Here is a 20,201-nt window from a genome sequence, read left to right as displayed (position 1 = left end):
CCTTGGTGAAGGGTGAGGAAGCGCGTCCTAACATTCCTGTTTTTCTCAGAGGCAGAATTACAGATGTTGGGGCCTCTCAGGTCTATCACCATAGATCAGAGCAAGAAAAAGCCATCTCTCGGCACCTGTGGACAAATATGTGTCGTTAGAGGGAGCTTGGGGGCAGCTGGATGCCTGAGATGGTAGGAAGCTCTCCCCCAGGAGCTTGTATCGCCTCTATAAAAGAAAGAATAATTCCCTGGCCGTTCCTCTTCCGTGTAAGTAAGTGTTCACTGCCAAATCCTTAACATTAAAGGGAAAACCTCAAATTGTAAATGATTCCAACTGCTTGAAATATGCCTTTTTTTTTTTGCTTTATCTCTGGAGATTAAAAATAACTCCCCTGTTATATAAAAAAGGGAAATTTCAAGTTCAGAAAAATGTGTGCAGTGCCAGCAAAACTTGGGCACCTTTTTACTCACATTTACCCTGCACCATACATTTTGAGTGAGCCCTGAGGGCAGCCCTGTGGCCGGAGAGAGACCCTTCTTCCAAGAACGAGAGGTTCTGAGAGTCTGTGACGGACTAGGCTGCCACTTCAGATAGTGAGCTCCCCATCTCTGGAGGCATTCAAACAGAGGCTAGCATGCTTGTCTGACTCAAGATGGGATTCCAGCGTCAGAGTCACGTTTCCCGAAACCTACGAACCCCTGCTTAGTCTAGCAATGTCCTACAATGTGCAGTCCCTGTCAGCAACAGACTCTAGGCTTCTCCCGGCCAAGATAAGGCTGACATCCCGTTTTCAGATGGTCCCAAAGAGCTATAGCAGTTCTCTCTCCAGACTGTAGGACTGGCCTTCGCCCACATGTGTCATCCTCCGTGGCTCTTGTTGAGTGGGGCTAAGTGCCCCACTGCAGACACGACCCCAGGACACGTGTGGCACCGAGTTCAGGACGTGCCAGCCGTGCCTGACGTTCAGTGCCCGATCCACCAGGATTGTGTTTGCCCAGAAGGTATCCTGGAGGCGCCTTGGCCGCCAGGGTCTCTGCTTCCCCCCACCTCAGGCCTGTGCAGAGACCACCGCGGCTCCAGGTGGGATCGGGTTCTGGTTCCCTTTGCCTCTTCTGTAAAGTGCGGGAGGGATTTTGCACGGAGTGTTGATAGCCGATGACAGCTCCTCGCAGCTTCTCGGAGGGCTGTTTCTGAAGGACGTTTACGCGTTTCTGTGGCATTTTCCAGCTGCTAATTAGCAGCATCCTCATTTCCCTTAATCACAGAGACAAGGAAGCCCACAACATTTCTTCAGTTAGCTCAGAGAGAATTGTTTCTTTCTTTCCTATTGATACCCATTTGGAGGCAAGAATGGCTGGTGGGTGTGTGTCGGCTTCCAAGCGTCTCTGGAAGGGAGTCTGCGCTCACGCACTGCACCGGGGCTGTGGTGGGGTGATTACGCCCACGCCATGCACCCAGGGCTGTGCAGGCTCACACAGACCCAGACCCTCTGCAATGCACCTCTCTTTCCTTCTTGGCTAGTTTACACATGGGAGTGTTTACCTGATTTAAACTCAGGGTTTCTTTCTTCTCACCAGTTCTTTACATCTCAGAATAAGCCCTCCACGCAGAAGCTGTGTGATTATAAGATCGGCGGCTGGGAAGCAACCTAGCGTGTGCTGAGCCCTCACGCCTTTCATTAACGCATTCACCCTGCAGAGGTGGCTGCCCGTCACGTGCCAGGCCTGGTCCAGGCTCCAGGGATTCCGCGGGGAGCAGTCAGACAGGGCCTCCCTGGGTCCTGGGACGTGCGGCTGGTCACGGTGACGTCGTAGCTCTGAGGAGGTGCATCAGAAGGGCGTCCTTCCTTGGGTTGGGGCAGGTGGTGAGTGCTAGCCGTGGGGCGTGAACTCGGGTGCGTCCCGCCTGCGGGGTGTTCGCCTGCGGGAAGCCTCCGGGCCGGCTGGGGCCCTTAGATGAAGTTTCTCATCTCACTGTGACCCTGGTCGTCCCCCACCAGCCTCAGGGGCGTCCGTGTCTGCCGGGGGCAGGGGCACGGATCCCCACCCTCTCGCATGGCGCGGCCTGGCCACCACGAGACGTCGACGGGCACGCCTGGGAAACGGAAGCGGGTGGTGCCAGCGACGTTCGCAAATGTCTTCAGGGTCCTTGCTCTTCTATAGATGCCACCTGTCAGGGAACAGGCGTGAAGGGTGATGGGCCCTGGGAAGCGAGGGGCCGTGAGGACGCGGCGGCCCCTCGGGGCCTGGCGGGCGCAGGTGGACGGCGCGAGCAGAGCGGCCCCCTGGCTCCGCACATGGCATCTTAATGCACAATAACGCGTTCCCGTCTCCAAAGAGACGGCAGGACTTCTCCTGGGCTCTCAGTGGGCACCTTTACCCCCTGGGAACGAGAACTCGTGCTGGGCGTGGGTTTACCCACCTCCCCTCCCGCCCATGCATCCCCCACACGTCCGTCAGGAAGCAAGTGGGTCTGGAGCCTGGAGAAGGGGGTGGTGACACACACGGTTGCGGGGGAGGGGGGCAGGATCCCTCCCCCGCCACCCCCACCCCTGCGCCGTCTGCTGGCCGGCACGTCCCCTCGCTTCCTCCAGTGGTTTGTCTCTGGAGTGAGGGGTGGGCAGCCCACGTCCAGTGGGCTGGCAGGAGCTGATGTGCGGACGGGCCGTGCAGCCCGTTGGTGGGTGGCAGCCTGACGCCATCTTCCGCTCCATCGTCTGGAAGGCGCCCGGACGTCCAGCTGCTGGGAAATCAAGTGGAAAAGGAATCAATTTCCCCACCGCCATTTACGGCTTTGTTTAAAATGGCTCTTTCGAAGGAGCGAAAAAGAAGCAGAGAAAATGCCTCCGTGCAGCCCCGCGCAGGTCTGGCCCCGTCGTTACAGCGAGTGCGTAATTTCTCTGCGTCGCGAAGGACGTGCCGCTCCTGACAGCGGCACCTTTTGCAGGAGGATCAGATTAGAGCTCTCGCTTCTCCCTGTGATGGTTAAATGGGTTCTCTCTGGGGGATGTGGAGTAAGCCAGGTGAATCGTCCTCCGCAAAACTGGAGCCCTGTGGCCTCCAGCCCCCAGTCCTTGGCATATTTGATACCAGGCTGGCATGGCCCCGGGTCAAACCACACAGCCGTTGTTCCGAGCGCCAGCGTGATTTCCACTCTGGAATCTTTATTAAGCGACTTGAGTCCTTGTGTGAGATACCCTGGGCCCCCTTCATCTGTGGATGTGTCTGTGAGCCCGGTGCTGCTGGCAGAGTTCTCAGGCTGCCAGCCCCTGCCGCCTCCCCTGCCTGACGGTTCCTTCCTGGCTGCCGGTGGCATCCAGCTCTGGGAAGCGCCGAGTGTGGGAGAAGAAGCCCTAAACTGGGGGCTCGGGCACCGTGTTCCCTCCCCAGTGCCGCCCCTGCAAGGCTGGGTTCCCACCCTGGGTGGGCCTGTCTCCCCATATGTTCCCTGAAGGATGTGGACCAGAATCAGCACTTCCCAAATAGATGGAGGTACCTGGGGTTTGCCGACGCCTTTTTTCAAAAATTCCCAAGGGTTGACAAAGCCAGGACTGAAGCTGAGCTGGTGGAAGTGCAGGTCTCCTCACGTTAACCAGCGACTTGGGGCTGTGACCCTGGATCTCAGTGTACTCGACACGCTGGGTGGGGGCTGAGTCTCGGCCAGGTGTGAGGTTCGGTCCTGAGGCTGCATTAGGGGAGAAGACAGCCTGCGGGGAGGATGCACAGGGAGGTCTACATCGAGTTGGAGTGAAGAGTGGTACAGCTGCAGCAGGAGAAGAGAACAGAGGGGCGAAGATCCCGACCTTCCGGATCGGGGGAGAGTTTACCAAGGAGGGGCACTGGAATGGGACTGAGGGTGAGTGGGAGCCAGCAGGTGGACACAGGGGGAGGACAAGACCCCCAGATCTCAAAGGTGGACTGTGCAGCCCTGAGGCGGGTAGACTGGCGCCAGCTGGCTGGAGTGTGATGGCCATGGGGAAGGGTGTTTTGTGGTGAAACCAGAGCCCTGGGTAGGGGCCAGATCGTGCCAGGTTCTTATAGGATGTGTTAAGGATGTGGGCTCACTCTGGGCAGCCTCTGAAGGCTTCTAACCTGGGTGCAGTGGGATAGTATTTGGTTGTCTCCTGACGTTTTTCCCCCACAGGTTCTTGATATTGAAATCGTAGCTTTGCCAACACTGAGCAGTTCACTGTACCCACCGCCCACCTCCCACCCCCGGTGAATATAAGACCACAAATCTCAGGCAGCAAAGCCAGGGCCAGGTAGAGATGGGAGGCAGCCGCGGGGCCCACCCACTAGCTCCATGACATGCCTCCACCTGCCCAGCCCCCAAGCCCACTCAGTTGAGATGCACGCCTAAGCAATATGACAAATTACTGCGAGTCCATCCCCAGCATGAGAGAGTGGTGATGATGCAGTTTGTCTGGGGGAGAGACTCTTCTGAAGGTGGGATCCCTGGAAGGAGGTAGAGAGAGAAGAAGACTTAAAGGGGGCCTTTGGCAGCGCAAGTGTGGAAAACAGGAGCTTAGATGAATTCCTGCACCCCAGACATTTTATGAGGGCTCTACTGCAAACACAGCAGAGGCAGAGGTGAATGTGGGGATGGGCAAGATTCAGAGAGCTCGCACTGAAGGCTTTGTGGCCTCCGCGGCCCGTTCCCAGGTTCTGAGAGTCTGTGGGTTCAGATTAGGATTTCTCAGTGAGAGCTTCATTTGGAGAGCAGTGGTCTCACACTCTACCAGCCCCTGACCTGCAGTTTCACAGGAGACCCCATGGGACGCTTTTCTCTTCTGGGAGCTGCAGGGGCAGGTGGCCTGGACAGGAGATACGGAACCCTGGGTGTGAGTCCTTACTCTGCCAAGCTCTGACCACCCCCACCGTGAAGCAGCTTCCGTCTCCTTCTCTGTAAATTGTGCAGAGTTGAAATACATGCTCTCTGAAATCTATCCCGGCGCTAACATTTTACACCCCAAGCCCCTCCCCTGGCTGGCAGTGGGGGCTCATGAGGAGGGGTGGGCAGGGCAACAGTAGGGTTTTCCAAGCCCTGGTCCGCAGTCTCTGGGAGACAGTGTCCCACGGGCGATAGGCTGCTGCCCTGGGCAGCTGTGTAACCACACCCACCTCTGACCTTGCAGGTGCACCCTTTGCTCCCGGGCACCTCAGCCATCATGATCCACGACTTGTGCTTAGCCTTCCCGGCCCCGGCGAAGGCTGACGTTTATGTCTCGGACATTCAGGAGCTGTACATCCGCGTGGTGGACAAGGTCAGCGTCAACTTCCCGATGCGGCTCCCTCCCTGCAGAAGCCTGGGGAGCGATGGGGGTTCAGGGGGTGTTTCCCTCGTGTCCACCTGCAGCTCTCACTGCTGTTTCACCCAGCATCCTGGGCTCAGTGCAGAGCGGCCTCCGAGGGTATCCGTCTTCATCTCAGTTGACACCTGTAAAGCCTGGCTGTAAACCCCGCTGGAAGTTGTCCCCACGTTAGCTGCACCTTGGGAATTCCTGTCCTCTGACTGGTGCAAGTGGCTAACCAGCCCGGTACATGCATTGCTGAACGTGAATTTTCTCCCCACTATGTACGTTTTGGCTTCTCAGCAATTGCAGCGGCAAATGAATGAGATGTACTAATGCCAAGTGCTTTTGCAAAATGAATACAGAACAGATCTAGGCTTTTCTTTAACGTAAAGAGGGATTTTATATTACTCCAAATACCTGAAGTAACTGCAGTGAGGCTGAAAGAGGGATGCTGTCAGAGTCCTGTCTTCCTGGGGGGAGAGAATAGTTGGTAATTAAAGAGGGACATTCAAGCAACTTGGACTCCTTAAAAGTCAATATTCTCTTAGTCTCAGGTAGTCCTCCTCTGATCCCACGTCCTCTGGTGATTCGCTTCCAGACTTGAGTTCTTTCACTAAAGCATTTCTGACTCATGTCTCCCAGAGTTTTCACTGTGTGTATTATGTGCCAGGCCAGTGAGCACTTATTAAGCCCCGACTGTATGCCTGTTGCTATTCTAAGCTGTGGAGTATCTTTCTAACTAGATTGTTAGTTCTTTCTTTTTATTGGAGTCTAGTTGATTTACAATGTCGTGTTAGTCTCTGGTGTACAGCAAAGTGATTCAGTTATACGTATATATATTCTTTTCCAGATTCTTTTCCGTTTTAGGTTATAAGGTATTGAATATATCAGCCCCTGTGCTATACAGTAAACCCAGTTGTTTATCTATACATAGTACTGTGTATCTGTTAATCCCATACTTCTAATTTATGCCCCCCCCCCAAGATTGTTAGTTCTCTCAGAGTGGGATGTGTCATTTATTCATGGAAGTATCCCCGAGGCCCCTTGAATACAGAAAGCACGTAACCGATCTCACTTGTTGATGGGCTGATAGTCTGAAGGTCAACTTGGGTCTGTGGGTTAGAGGTTGTTGATGCTTTTGCAGAGGAGCCGTAGTGACCACAGGTGGTGGCCTTGGTCATTGGAAGGCCACCCCCTGAGTCTCTGTACCCCTCGATGTAGGTGGAGATTGGGAAGACGGTCAAGGCATATGTTCGCGTGCTGGACTTCCACAAGAAGCCTTTCCTGGCCAAGTACTTGGCCTTCATGGACCTGAAGCTCCGGGCCGCCTCCCAGATCGTCACGCTGCTGTGAGTCCTTGCAGTATCAGGGGTCAGAGGAGGGCATCTCGGGGCACTGCCGACAGGTCTGTGGCGGGGGAGAAGTCCCAGCCCCTCCCTCTGTTCCAGGGCCCTCGACGAGGCCCCAGACGACTACACCGCCGTGTTTCGCGTCCACGGCGTGGCCATCGGCCAGACCAGTCTCACTGCAACCGTGACCGACAAGGCTGCACAGAGAATCAACTCAGCCCCACAGCAGATTGAGGTAAAGCTGTTCCTCTTCATGCTTCGTGGCCTCAGCCCAGCCCCTGTTGCATGTTGGGGCTTTTTTGTGATAGGCTGGGTGTTTTAGGGGCAGCCCAGGAAGCCACGTGGAGGGGCCGTATTAAACTGCCCTACTGTGTCCTCTGATGAAAAGGGGGCCTTCGCTGGTCCCGGAGACCTGGGGCCACAGGAGGGAGGGGGCTGGGTTACTTCACTCTCTCCGGGATGGAGGGGCCGTGGCGTGGCTCAGGGGAGGGGAGCTACTGCCGCACAGCAAGGGGGTGGCTGGGGAGGAGTGCGGACCGGTCTGGGCTCGTGTGCAGAGGTGCCCACTGACAGTCGGGGCCTTAGAGGTGGTGCGCTCCTCGAGGGAACTCCGGGAGCAGCAGTTCTGGGTGAGGGAGCACTGGGGCCCCGACACCGTCTCAGCTGTGACGGGAGCCCCGCAGCCGCCAGGGCCAGGAAGCCGTGTGTGCAAGTTTATTCTTCTGCAGCCCTAAACCGGTCCTGCCCCCTCCTCCACCGTCTCGGCCACATAGGGCCGGTGGGCTCGGTGTTGGCGGATGCGGCTGGTGCTTCTAGATGGCAGTGCACCTTTCTTCTCCTGCTGAGAAGAAAGTCCTGTCTACCTATAAATGACGCAGCCGTACGGAGACGACTCCTCACGCACAAACCAGCCCCGGGCCAACGGGCACACCTTACGGCGAAGCAGGGGTCGTAGGGGTACAGGAGGAGGACGTGGGGGCTTTGCCCTGCTGCAGAGACGGGCGTACCCTCGTCCCCGCCCCTCGAGCCCCGCTTTCGTCCTCTGGAAGATGTTGAGGCCATCGAAGTAGAGAGCTCCTCTAAGGCAATCAGTCAGTAGAAATCTGGAGACATTTAGTGGAAGAGACAGCCTTCCAGAAGGAGCTGGGGAGATCTCGAGAGCAGTGGGTTGGAAGCTTGGACACGTGCCAGATCTCGTGGGGACTTTTGCTGAAACACATCGCAGGACCCCACCTCTGACCGACAGGCCCGGGGCAGGCCGGGGAGCGGGCGTTTCTCCAGTTCCCAGGTGGCTTCCGCAGGAGCAGAACACGGCCCTGAGAAGCGCAGATCCTCGGGCCCGGGGGTGGGATGAGGTCTCGTGGGGACGGCTCGGGCTCCCCCGGGGTTGGCCGGGACCCCAGGCGCTCGCCGGCGCCCCCTTCAGAGGAGTGATGTCTGTGCACCGTGCTTCTCTGGAATTGAATGTGACTGTGCCTGGCTCTAGGAGCTTGGAACACAACGGGCCCCTTTCTCCCTTGTGTTTCCACACCCAGGTCTTTCCCCCGTTTAGGTTGATACCCAGGAAGGTGACGCTGATTATCGGGGCCACGATGCAGGTAGGAACCAGAGGCCTCTCCCCCACCCCACCCCCACCCGCGGCCGGGCTCTGGCCGTGTCCCCTGCCTGGGGCTTCAGAGCGGGCTGTGGAGAGCGCTGGGGTGTTGGCACCCTTGCCCGCGGGGGTGAGGCATGGGCCGGCCGGGGGACGGGCTGACGGGCGCTGCTCTTCTCCCTCCAGATCACCTCCGAGGGCGGCCCCCAGCCTCAGTCCAACATCCTCTTCTCCATCAGCAACGAGAGCGTGGCGCTGGTGGGCGGCACCGGGCTCGTGCGAGGCCTCTCCGTGGGCCACGGCGCCGTGTCGGGGGTCGTGCAGGCCGTGGACGCCGAGAGCGGCAGGCTCGTCGTCGTGTCAGAGGTGAGGGCGTGGGCTGCACCGCGGTGGGCACCTTCCGAATCCACGCTGGACACAGCCTCTCGGGTGAGGCTCACCGCTCCCCAGGCAGCTGGCGGAGTTGGTGAGCCGGCCGGGAGGAAGCCCTGCCTGCTGGGCTGGGGCTCTTGCCAAGGGCCACCCTCTCCCAGGGTCTTACTTCTGCCCCCTGAGCCCAAGCCCCTGCCTGTCACCTACCCCCACCAGGGCCGGCCCTGCACTCGCACCCCCGAGGTTGCCCTCCTCCAGACTGAGGCTCCCCGGCTGCTCCTTCAGGGGCAGGGTCCCCAAGCCCCACACCCTGGGCCATTCCAGTGCAGGCTGACAGTAGCCGTTGCGACAGCAGACTCTGCTTTACGTGCCTCCCCGAGTCCTCTCTGGACCCTCTGCTCTGCCCGTGTGCAGGTGATGGGCCCGAGGGACGGGCTAGGGACCCACAGCCACCGCACGGCTGCTCTAGGACCTGACCTAGCATTGCCAGCATCAGAGCCCTCCCGCCTTCAGGTCTTCTTTTCCAGCTGGGCTTGGAGATGTTCTCCTGGCAGAGTTGGGCTGCTCTAGGCTCTGACACACTTGCTGGGTTACGGGGTATGTTTTTGGAGACTTGTGCTGACTTGGCTTCTGTACACGAGGGTAACTGGACGCCAGTAGTGTTTCAGACCTGGATTTATATTTCCAGGAGAAAAAGAAAGCCTGAGTCATCCGCCAGTACCTTGGCTCAGCTAGAAGTGAAGTCATCTCCCCCGCCTCCTCACCGGAGTGGGGGATATTTCCTGACCAATTTCCTGGGTCAGCAGAGATGGTGGAGGCCGCCTCAGGGGAAGCCTCACCCAGGAGGGTCCCCCTGTCCCAGATCGGTGGCACTGGCTCCAAGCAGGTGAAAGCAGGTGTCTCTAAGTCTGATCCTTTCTGTCTTTCCCAGGGGCAGGCACTTCCGTGGGCCTCTGGGAAGGACAGGGCAGGGCATGTCCCCCTCCTGAGAAGAGCTCAGGGTGCTGGGATTCTGCCCCGTGCCCTTGGCCTGCTGTGACCCGCAGGAGCGTCGGCCTGGGGGTCAGGCCATGCTGGAACCGTGGCTCGAAGAGGGCGTTTTGTCCTGGGTGCTGTGACAGTGGTCCAGGAGCACTGCCCAGTTAGGAGCACCTGAACACACAGCTCTGGGCGCGGGGAGCCCCTGGCGGGGCTGGGGCTGACTTTGACCCGGCCCTTTCCCAGCAGCCCTGCTCTCTCTCCAAGTGTCCTGCTTGCGCCGCAAAGTCCTTTTGAACCGCTCGGTGGACACTCCAAGTTTACCTCATCTATTTTATAAAGACGAGAAAGCACTGGGCATGTGAGAGTAAAATTAAGGACCAAGGAGGCCCTGCTTTGTTCCTCTCTAAAGAAAGGGTTGCAGCCTCAGGAACGGGCTTGTTTTTCTCCTCCTGGGGGCCCGCGTGGCGGACACAGCAACTGGCTGGAGGTTGGTGCAGAGGACACAGGGCCATGCGGTCCCTCCTGGCCACCCTTCTCTCTAGGCTGACCTCACCGGGCCACCTCTCTGTGTCTCCCATCTGGCAGGCTGGGGGAGGGGCCGGGGGAAGGCCCCGGGGCCCCTTGGTAGATGGAAAGGCTGCCCCGCCAGCTCCATCCGAAAGGTGTCTCCTTGAGCCCAGCCAGGTGGGGGCTCAGCCTGAGGCCCTGAGTTCCGCGTGTCCCAGAAGGGTATGCGAGTCTGGTCAGAAGCTCACGGTTCCATCTGTGCAATTCAGGTCACCCTTAAGAATCAGCTCCCAAAGCCGAGGAATAGTCCAGGACTAGCAAGAGAAGGCAGCAGTGAGAAGGATGGAGGGAAGGGGTGCTAGTTGGGCACCTGCTGTGTGCCAGGAGTGAGCCCAGATCACGAGGCGCAGGAGGTGGGCTCACGTGAGTGTATGTAAACGGGGCTTAAGGGTTGTAGTAGCCTCGCTTCAGCATGTGTCAGCAGCACTACAAAGAAGCCAGTAAAGTTACTCTTTGGCCAAATTAGCGGGAGTATAGAATTCAGAATGAAGGAGGATATGAAGTCTATTCTAATCACACTCTCCCTGGCTCCTGCATTTGTCCCGGTACTCTGCTCGGAGACAGACAGGCTGGATTTGGGGTTGGGAGGTCTGGAGACCTGTCCCGTGAGGGCTACCTGGCCTAGAGAGGCACAGTCCCTGGTCCGTGTCCCCAGGTCTCCGCAGTGCTGACCTGGAGCATCTGGATCACACAGGTCTGTAGGCGCGGAGGACCAGGCTGGCGGCCCCAGGGGCGGGGAAGAGGCAGCAGCCGGGTCCGCGTGGGGCGAGCCACCCACGAGGCCAGGCCTCCTATAGGGAAGAGGAACATCCTGAGTGCCTTCTGGTCACGTGACTGGGCTGGCCTCGGCAGGAGCCTCCCTCCTGGGCGAGGGGTGTCCCTCCCCGCGCCTCCCGCCGCCAGCACATAGCCCCTACCCACAGTCAGCCTGAACCCCAGAGCCCTTCTCCTAGGATCTCGTGGAGGTGGAGGTGTTGCTGCTGCAGGCTGTGAGGATCCGTGCCCCCATCACTCGCATGAGGACGGGGACCCAGGTGAGGCGGGAACCTCTGCAGGCCCTCCTGTCTGAGCTCTCGGAGCGCCCTCTTGGCAGGGCTCAGGCCCTGAGCTCTGCTTCAGGACGAGCTTGGGGCTGGCTGGCCGGACGCTGGGTTCCCTCTGCTGGGACGATTCTCCGTGCTGCCTGTTCAGCACCTGCTGAACCCTGTTACCCCGGGGGTCCAGCTTCACTCCCCTGCCTTTCCTGCTGCAGCCCAAAGGCTCCCTGCCCTTCTCCCCAACGGCGCCATCTCCCCTTACGCACGGCGCTTACGCCTGTCGCCCCGTGTGGGTGCCGTCAGCGGGTGACGCCCGTGTCTCCACCAGTCTGTCGCCCTCCCGCACCTAGAATAGCACCTGGCACGTGGCAGGAGCCAGTGTTTGGACGGTGCTTTCTGTGTGTCAGTCCACACGGTGCTCGTAACAGCCCCGAGAGGCAGCTCCGGGGTCACGTCCGTGTCACAGAGGAGGAGGTGCGCACGTGGCGGGCTTAGGGCGTCCGCGCAGCTAGTGAGCGGCGGGACGGGGCGCCGCCCCACAGCCTGGCTCGGGTCCGTCCCTGCCTCTCGCTGCGTCACGTCCACGTGTTCCCTCTGGTCGGCACTCGGTCAGTTCCGACGGTAGGAGGCTGAGTCCACCCCTCGTGAGCAGGGACCCCCGCTAGGCTGAGAAAGAGGGGAGCAGGGTAAGCTGTGTGGCGGGGGCTGGGGGCGCTGCAGGTGTCCCAGAGCCTGAGGCGGTCATTTAGGGGTGGGGTCTCCCGGCCGAGCTGCGACAGCCCGCGGCCCGAGAAGGACGGGAGGGGCGGGGCTGGCGCTGTGTTCCGCCTGGTCCTTTGCTGTTTCCTCAGGCCTCCCGGGACCCGTGCTGCGCCTGCCGCTGGTTAGGGAGGAATTGGGTGCGGCTCCCCGTTGCCCCTCGGAGACGGGGAAGCACCCGGCGGTGGGCGGCAGCTCAGGCAGTGCCCTGGAGCGTCCGGAGGCTGAGGCTCCGGCCGCTAGACCCTGGCGGTCACGGGCCTGGCTTCTCCCTGCAGATGCCCGTCTACGTCACGGGGATCACCAACAACCAGAACCCTTTCTCCTTCGGCAACGCCGTGCCGGGCCTGACCTTCCACTGGTCTGTCACCAAGCGAGACATCTTGGACATCCGGGGGCGGCACCACGAGGTACCCGCCCTCCCAGAGTCCCCTGACTCCACCCCAGAAAGCGTTGGGGTGGGAGGGTTCTCACCACGCGTCTGCGCTTCATGCCCTCCCGTGGCTCCCCGACTCCTTCTCCCAAGGCTGCGGCCACGCCGTCCCTCCCCGCTGTCCCTCCCGGCCTCTCAGTCGCGCTCGTGTCCAGGAACCCGGCCGCCCAGCTCCCCCCTCGCGGTTCCCGGGACTGTCCGGAGCCTTTTCACTTTAAGCACGTTCTTGCCGACCAGCCGTGCTGCACAGGGGCTTAGTGACCTGCTAGCGGAAGGCAGCATAAACGACAGCCTGGTGGGGGTGTCACAGGGGTTCCAGAACGTCTCGGGGTCCCGGTCGGGGTCCCCAGTCTGTAGCTTCTGACCCCCTTTCCGAGATGACGCCTGGCAGCCCTGGGGTTTTCTCCAGGTTTATCCCAGGACCCCACCCCTGTCCCCTTAGGCCTCCCTAGGGGGTCCCTGGCCCCTCCCTAAGTCTCAGCTGGAGAGAACGTGCTGCCCCCGTTTGTATGAGCTGGAGCCCATGCGTGAGGAGGGGGGATGCACCCCGGGTCGCCCAGCCAGTGGGCTGTGGGCCGGGTGCCGGCCCTGGTGACTACAGGCTGCCACCCCTGGTGGGCCTTGGTCCCCCAGGACCCGAGTGGGGTTGGTGCTGGGGGTTTCTTCTTGTCTTATCCGTGGACAGTGGGGGAGGGGGCCGGGCATGGGATGGGGGTCTCCTGGAGGCCGCCTGAAGCTCATCTGGTGCAGGACGAGGGCCTCCCCCTGACCCTATGGGACCAGAGTCCTGTCCCCAGACTGTTCCCGTGGTAGCCGGACGTGTGACTTTTTCGCAGCCCACGACGGGGGCTCTGGGGGGGAACACCCCAAGTACAACATCCTCTTGGTGATCCGCCTGGCCCCCCGCACAGTCAAGGCTCTGAGAAGTCCTGTGTGAGAACGCTGGTTGGCCTAGCCTCCTCCCCAGGCTGCCGTGAGCGACGTGCATCGCAGCCTGGGGTGCCCCGCGCTCATGCCGGGGTGGCCACGGGCTGCAGCCCCCAGTTGGCAGGCCCTGACGGGGCGGGAGGGCAGCAGGATGAGAGCAGGCCGGCAGGGCAGGGAGTCTGGGGCTCCTGCCGGCTCTGCCCTCTGGGGACACTTTCGACGTCTGTCGCAGGCATCTCTCCGGCTGCCGTCGCAGTACAACTTTGCCATGAACGTGCACGGCCGGGTGAAGGGCCGTACCGGCCTGAGGGTGGTGGTCAGGGCCCTGGACCCCACAGCCGGGCAGCTGCTGGGCCTCGCCAAGGAGCTCTCTGACGAGATCCAGATCCAGGTAAAGGACAGGTGGGCAGAAGCCACCGTTAGCGGGAGAGCCAAGGCCAGCCCAGCGGCCCTGCTCCTGCCAGGGGCCGTGTGGGCACGTGTCAGGGGGCTGGGGGCTGGGGGCTGGGGCTGGGGGTATGAGGCGCTGTCGGAGCCCAGAGATGGGGTGACCCAGGGCTTCACGGAGGGGGGACGTTTCAGGATTGGGGCGCCTGGCATGTGCACAGGGCTGAAGGGCTGAAGTAGCTTGATGGGCTCCCAGAATAGCAGATAATTCTGAGCTCAGAGTCTGGGGTGCCTTCTTGGGGGAAAAGGCTGGAAAATTGTCTGAGCCGGGCATTCATTTAGTTGTTTGTATATTTCACAAACGTGGTGCATGTGGCAGAGGTAGGCACCCTCTCCCCACTTCCCAGGCCAGCTCCCACAAAGCCTGCGGGTGTGGCTGCCCTAGATGAGCCCACAGCCCCGGGGGTGAAGTGCCCATGAGGGTCCCAGGGAGCGGGCAGCAGAGGGTCCTGAAAGGCCTCGAGGGAAGTGCCCTGGAAGACAGAGGGTGCGACCCGTCGTTCACTGATGGAGACCGAGCCTCAGGACGGGAGGTAGCCTGCTCAGAGCCCCTCGAGGGGGCACCCAGCGGGACTCGGACCAGGCAGGACCAGAGCCCAGCCACCCCTGTCCAGCCCAGGGCTCGACCCACGTCTCTCTCTACCACCCCTGCCCCCTCTGGGCCCCTCTGTAAAAACAAGGAAGAGCCTTTTTAGTTTCAGGGACCCCATTCTGCTAATCTGGGACTCAGTAATGTCTGGGCTCCCCTAAATTGCAAAGAAAAATCTGATAGCAGCCCCTAAGTATCATGAGAAAAGAAATGGGTTCAAGCCCCCTCTTCAGGAAGGAGCAAACCATTTCTACACCAGGCACATACCTCATTAGGGGCAAAGAAGCAGATTTCAAAGAGAGAAACGCCTGTCTGCCAACGCCCCTCACCCCTGCCTACACAGGCACATACACAAACACACACACATAGACACACACACAGACAAGGACACACACAGAAACACACAGATACATGCTCTTCCTAGCTGAAAACAAAACGAAGCGAGTTCTGACACCTATCCTGAAATTAAAGACAGGGCTTTGCAGCTGCCAAGTTCTGTGACCTCAGTCAGGTCATCTAACGTCTCTGCGCCTCGGTGTCCCTGGCTGACAGCAGATGGGCTCTGAGTACATCGGAAACTTAGAGACGCTGGATCCAGCCCACAGAGGTGTTTTATTTGGCTCATTCAGTGCTTTGAAACCATTTTTATTGGTTGCCAACATTTAAAAATAGGAAGATTTTGCCTAAAAGCCCAGTATGAATACATGGCATGCTGCCACACGGCAAAACCAGCAAGAGATAAGGGCCAGCCTCCCGGTGATAGAGAGGTGCGCCCCCCCCACCCAGTATCACAGGCCCCCCGGCCCCCGTCGTCTCCCTGGCACCGAGGCCGTTCACCGTGGTGCTGGCACTGGTGCGTTTCTGCCTGTCACATGACAGGAGAGGAGGGTCCCCCTTGTACCTTCACCTTCATCTCAAGAGGGACCACAGAGGTCCATGCCTAAGAAAAGTGGGAGGGGGCCTGTCTGTGCGTGTATTTCCTGCGAGATGCGTGTAACCAGCGAGGCAGCTTCACTGTGGGTGCCGCCTGCCTGGCAGAAGTGCTCCCGTGACTCCAGAACGCGGTCTAGCTGCCAAGGCCGTGCTCCATGCCCTGTTAGGGAGCGCTGCCCCTCCATCGTGTTGCACGAATCCCCCAGGTCTGTGAGACGAGCGTGGCAGACATGATTACTTCTAGACCCTTCTTACAGATGAGGAGATGGAGGTTGAGTGTGTGGTCAGAACGAGACGGTGCTTGGAGGGAGGGGAGTCAGGCCAGCTTCCTCTCGGAAGATCATCCGTCGGTTCAGATGATTTTATTTTTTTATTTTATTTTTTTATTTTTTTTATTTTTTTGTGGTATGCGGGCCTCTCACTGCTGTGGCCTCTCCCGTTGCGGAGCACAGGCTCCGGACGCGCAGGCCTAGCGGCCATGGCTCACGGGCTTAGTTGCTCCGCGGCATGTGGGATCTTCCCGGACCAGGGCACGAACCCGTGACCCCTGCATCGGCAGGCGGATTCTCAACCACTGCGCCACCAGGGAAGCCCCAGATGATTTTAGACACAGGCCCTCAGGAGCGTCCAGCGGGCCTGATCGGATCAGCAGCCGGCGGGGAGCCGAAGCTGTGCTTGGCCTCTAGGCTCGGACGCCAAGCGTGCCAGCAGCCCCGAGGCTCCCTGGAGATAGGGACCTGAAGGGTGTGCTGGTGGCGTCACGCCGCGTGCACAGAGGGGTCTGGAGCCCCAGGGCAGGGCTGCCTCCGTGGCAGGATTAGAGTCCGTCCGACATCATCGGGCTTATCGGCTGTTGGCCTGAGCCCACCAGGCTCACCCCGAGCCAGTTCCGTGCGGATCCTGCCGGAGCCTGGGAGGATGGAGGGTGAGAGGCAGGGCTGGGGGGGGGGGGATCTGGGAGGGGCACTTAAGGAGCGGCATGTGTCTCTGAGAGGCGAATTTAGAGCTTCCCGCAGGCTCGGTCGTGGCAGCACCACCGAGCAGGACCCTGGGCCCTGTCCCTGCCGCTTTGCACACGCATATGTCCCGAGAGTTAGGGGGGGGCCCGTGCTTCTGGGAAGCAGCCCCAGGGGCTCCCCCAGCACACCTCCTGCGCCTCTTAGAGCTCAGCCCTCGCCACCTCCTCACCAGCTGCATAACAGGTGCTGGCACGGGGCTCTCTCACCCCTGGGAGACAGGCGTGGAAGCCTGGCCGTGGTTCCATGGATCACAGGAAACAAAACTCACCCTCTCTTCCAGGTGTTTGAAAAGCTGCGGCTGCTGAACCCCGAAATAGAAGCAGAACACGTGTTAATGTCGCCCAACTCATTTGTCAAGCTCCAGACAAACAGGTACGTGACTCGGCGCGGCTTCGTCCAGGTTGCGAAGCTGTGCTCATATCCGCCGGCTCATTTGTCAAAGTCGTCAGGAGCCGTGGGGGCCTCGGGCGAGCTGCACGCCCTCCCCCCCGCCCCCCCGGTTTCATGCGGGAAGCGGGTGCGACCTCCGCCCTCACCCCCGTCACTGTGGACGTCGCCTGCTCGTCTGCAGCATCTCCCCGTGGGTCCCTCTTCCCCCTGGGGCCCAGAACCTCTCACGCTTTGTGGGGCCATCCACCGCTTCAAAGGGGGGAAACGTGCCAGCTTGCGGGTCTTCAATTTCTCGAGCCCCTTTTCTCTTCAAGACTTGCTGTTCGGTGTAGTGGTCTAGGAGCCGGGGTGTCACCTGGGGGTTCGTGAAAATGCGGATCTCGGCCCCTGCTGGGTGGTGGGGACATGCATGAACGCAGAGCAGCGGGGCTTTGAACCCTGCCTGCAAACCTGCCTCCTGCCCGGCGTTCTAAGACGATGCGTTGGGTAGTGACGCCTTGTGTGTGAACTGCGGGTGCAGGGTTGGGCCTTGTAAGGGCCACTGGAGAAACACACACACACACGGGGGGGGCACACAGCCAAAAGTGTCACCTCCCGGCTCCGTGCAGGGCTCTAGGTCAGAGGTGGGTGACAGCCGTGCCCTTGAGGAGTCCAGTGGGGAGGAGGGCAGTGTGGAGAGAGAAGGGCTGTAACGAAACGAGGTACCATGTTGAAGCCACGGCCCAAAGGAAGGCCTTCCACGCGAGGATTCGGGGAGGCATGCCCCCAGAGGAGATGCTGGGGCTGGGACTTAAAGGACGCACGGGAGGTTAAGAGGCTGGAGTTGAGGAGGGAGGAGAAATTTGAGGCAGAAGCAATGACATTTGCTTAAAGTCATCTGCAGAGGGTTTGTGGGGCCGCAGCACAGGGAGAGGGTGAGAGGGGGCCGGGCCCGGGAGGCTTTTCCTTCCTTTCTTTCCTTGTAACATCAATGAATATGTAAAAGAGCATAAAATACTGCATAATTTGTCTTCTCCCCAGTGCATGTTATCAGTAGTTTTCCAAACCACGTTCTTAGCACCTGGCCCGTTTTCATCGTTACCGGCCCTTGGAAAGAGGACAGGGCAGGGCCATAACTCCCATTTCACGGCCGAGGAAGCCGAGGCCGAGAGAGGGGGCGCGTGTGTAAAGATGCACAGCTGTTGGCGGGCTGTTGGGTCTGCCTTTGGGCTCCATCCAGCTCAGAGCCCCATCCCCTCCCGCTGCACCAGTCTGCCTTATTTCAGCAAACTGAAGGCAGTTTACCACGGAAGGGTCTTTGACAGCAGGTGCCCGTGCTGCTGACGGGACCCTCGGCTCCCGCGTCCTTCCCTCCCGCCGCCCGGCTCGTGGAAGGTGCCGCTCTCCTTGCAACCCTTGGTTTTGCTAATTAGGTTTCCTGTCGGCGACCGGTGAGCTGCAGCCGGCGGTGCACAGAGTCCGGGTGCACGGCGGGGCTGAGATGGGGCCTCTTCTCCCGGGAGCGACGGGAGTCCCAGACCCCCGGGCCCCTTGCTGTCTGTGAACACGGGTCTGGTCGGTTTTCCGAAGGGATGGTGCCGCCTCTCTGAGCTATCACGTCCTGGACGGGCCTGAGAAGGTTCCCATCGTGCACGTTGACGAGAAGGGCTTCCTGGTGTCGGGGTCCGTGATCGGGACATCCATGGTCGAAGTGACTGCTCAAGAGGCTTTTGGGGCCAACCAGACCGTCATCGTGGCTGTCAAGGTAGGATCACGTCCGCCTCCTTTTCGGGGTAATTAAATCAGCAGCACCGTTTTCCCCTCGGAGGTGCTTAAGTGAATATACTCACCTTCCGGCCAAGAAATTGTCTGGCAGAGTTCATTAAAGGTCCTAGGTGAGAAGCTGCAGCATCTTCTGGATGTCGGAGCCGGAGATCCTTGGAGATGATGGATGGCGGTGACCTCGTCTCCTAGATGGGGAACGTGAGGCCCAGAGAGGCCCCTGGTTCTCTGAGACCGGCAGTCCAGTGTCCTGGCCAGTCAGCATTGAACGTGCGTGCCGGCTCTTGACCCAGAAGCCGTTACATTACAGACGGCACCTCGTAGGATGATGAGGTGACCCGTCTTACGGGCAAGGAGACCAAGACTCAGAGTGTCACACAGTAATGGGGAGTCAGCCAGGCTCTGGGTTCTAGCCCACATCGGCCTGGCCCGGGTTGGTGGCCTCCAGTCCCGGCCAGCACTCCCGTGTCCCTGAGCCATTCCGTGCTCCTCAGAGGCAGGACTTTGTCCTCCGGCGTCCCTGGGTCGGGTCCTGGGGTTTATCCTGAACAGAGTTTTCTTGGCACGACAGATCCTCGATGACAGAGAAAATACACGACCCCTGGAATATTTAGATTTCGCTTGGGTTGTGGGCCTGTTTCCTTACTGACATCTTTTTGTTTCAAGATGGGTGTCTGGCAGGGAACTCTCCTCCCTAGTTTTGGAGTAAGTGAAAGTGACTGACTACCCGTCCTGTGTCAACAAATAGTACTGGGCACCAGCGACGCGCCGATCTTTGTCAAAGAAATTGGGTTTTTGGGGGGCTGGCCTCTCGGCCAGGATGGATTTTACCTGGAGTCAGAGAACCAAGTCTGCTCTCTGAAGAGCTTGTGCTCTAGGGTTCCCGAAACCCGTCATCCCCTCCTTTTCCCGTCTCCCCGGTTTAACTGAGGCACCTGCTCCTGGCGGCTCTGTAGCGTCCGAGGGCCCCCGGGCAACGCTGCCCCTGCAGTCCGAGCGGGCATTGTTTCTACTTTAAATGCCCGGAGAGCCAGATCCTCCAAAGAAGCTGAGCAGTCAAAGCCCAGAGGATATTTTTGCAACATGAATAATGATCTAATTTTTCACAGTCATGGCTTCTGATCCTTGTGGGTTGGGTTTCCTGAGAGCAAGGCCGGCCGCCATGCAAGGAGGGGGCCGACGGCGCGGGCTGAGCCGCTCTTTCCATGACCCCAAGTCGGTCCAGCCCCCGTGCCTCCTGAGATGGGGACCGGCTAGGGGCAGGCGTCCGTTCTCGGGAGGGGGCGCTTCGGGGAGGTGTTCCTGGCGCAGTTGTCACCGCACCTGCTCACCGTCCCCAGGTGTCCCCTGTTTCTTACCTGAGGATCTCCATGAGCCCCACCCTGCACACCCAGAACAAGGAGGCTCTGGCGGCCCTGCCCCTGGGAGTGACCGTGACTTTCACCGTCCACTTCCACGACAACTCCGGAGACGTCTTCCACGCTCACAACTCTGTCCTCAACTTCGCAACTAACAGGTAGAGGGTGGGCCCCCCTCGTTCCCCACATGAAGTCACGTCTCGATCAGACCCAGATCCGATTCACGCAGGTGACTGATGACCACGCAGAGAGGCCAGTGCCACCGAGAGGAGAGTTTGTTACTCACGGTTCCCAAGAGCAGGGGGTGTGCCTTGCTCGCAGGGCCACGGGGGACGCACCAGGCTCGGCCAGGCATCAGGAGCAAGGGGAGGCGTGGCCGAGGCTTTATTACCAGAAGGCAC

At 59.8% G+C, this 20,201-nt stretch overlaps 1 protein-coding gene across 3 annotated transcripts in view; it reads left to right on the top strand.

The window, feature by feature from the left end:
- Positions 1-20,201, top strand: part of NUP210 (nucleoporin 210) — a 102,329-nt gene that overhangs the window by 68,816 nt on the left and 13,312 nt on the right. For all 3 annotated transcript variants that reach the window (XM_067043350.1, XM_067043349.1, XM_059076727.2), the window contains exons 21-31: positions 5,126-5,254; positions 6,506-6,633; positions 6,733-6,868; positions 8,169-8,231; positions 8,414-8,593; positions 11,101-11,181; positions 12,222-12,353; positions 13,536-13,694; positions 16,572-16,663; positions 18,251-18,425; positions 19,783-19,958. In XM_067043350.1, coding sequence (XP_066899451.1) covers positions 5,126-5,254; positions 6,506-6,633; positions 6,733-6,868; positions 8,169-8,231; positions 8,414-8,593; positions 11,101-11,181; positions 12,222-12,353; positions 13,536-13,694; positions 16,572-16,663; positions 18,251-18,425; positions 19,783-19,958 — 1,451 coding nt within the window. The remainder of the gene's footprint in view (positions 1-5,125; positions 5,255-6,505; positions 6,634-6,732; positions 6,869-8,168; positions 8,232-8,413; positions 8,594-11,100; positions 11,182-12,221; positions 12,354-13,535; positions 13,695-16,571; positions 16,664-18,250; positions 18,426-19,782; positions 19,959-20,201) is intronic.

The sequence above is a fragment of the Kogia breviceps genome, chromosome 10, assembly GCF_026419965.1.
Source record: "Kogia breviceps isolate mKogBre1 chromosome 10, mKogBre1 haplotype 1, whole genome shotgun sequence".
Taxonomy (NCBI): domain Eukaryota; kingdom Metazoa; phylum Chordata; class Mammalia; order Artiodactyla; family Physeteridae; genus Kogia; species Kogia breviceps.
This window is presented reverse-complemented; position numbering and strand designations above follow the sequence as displayed.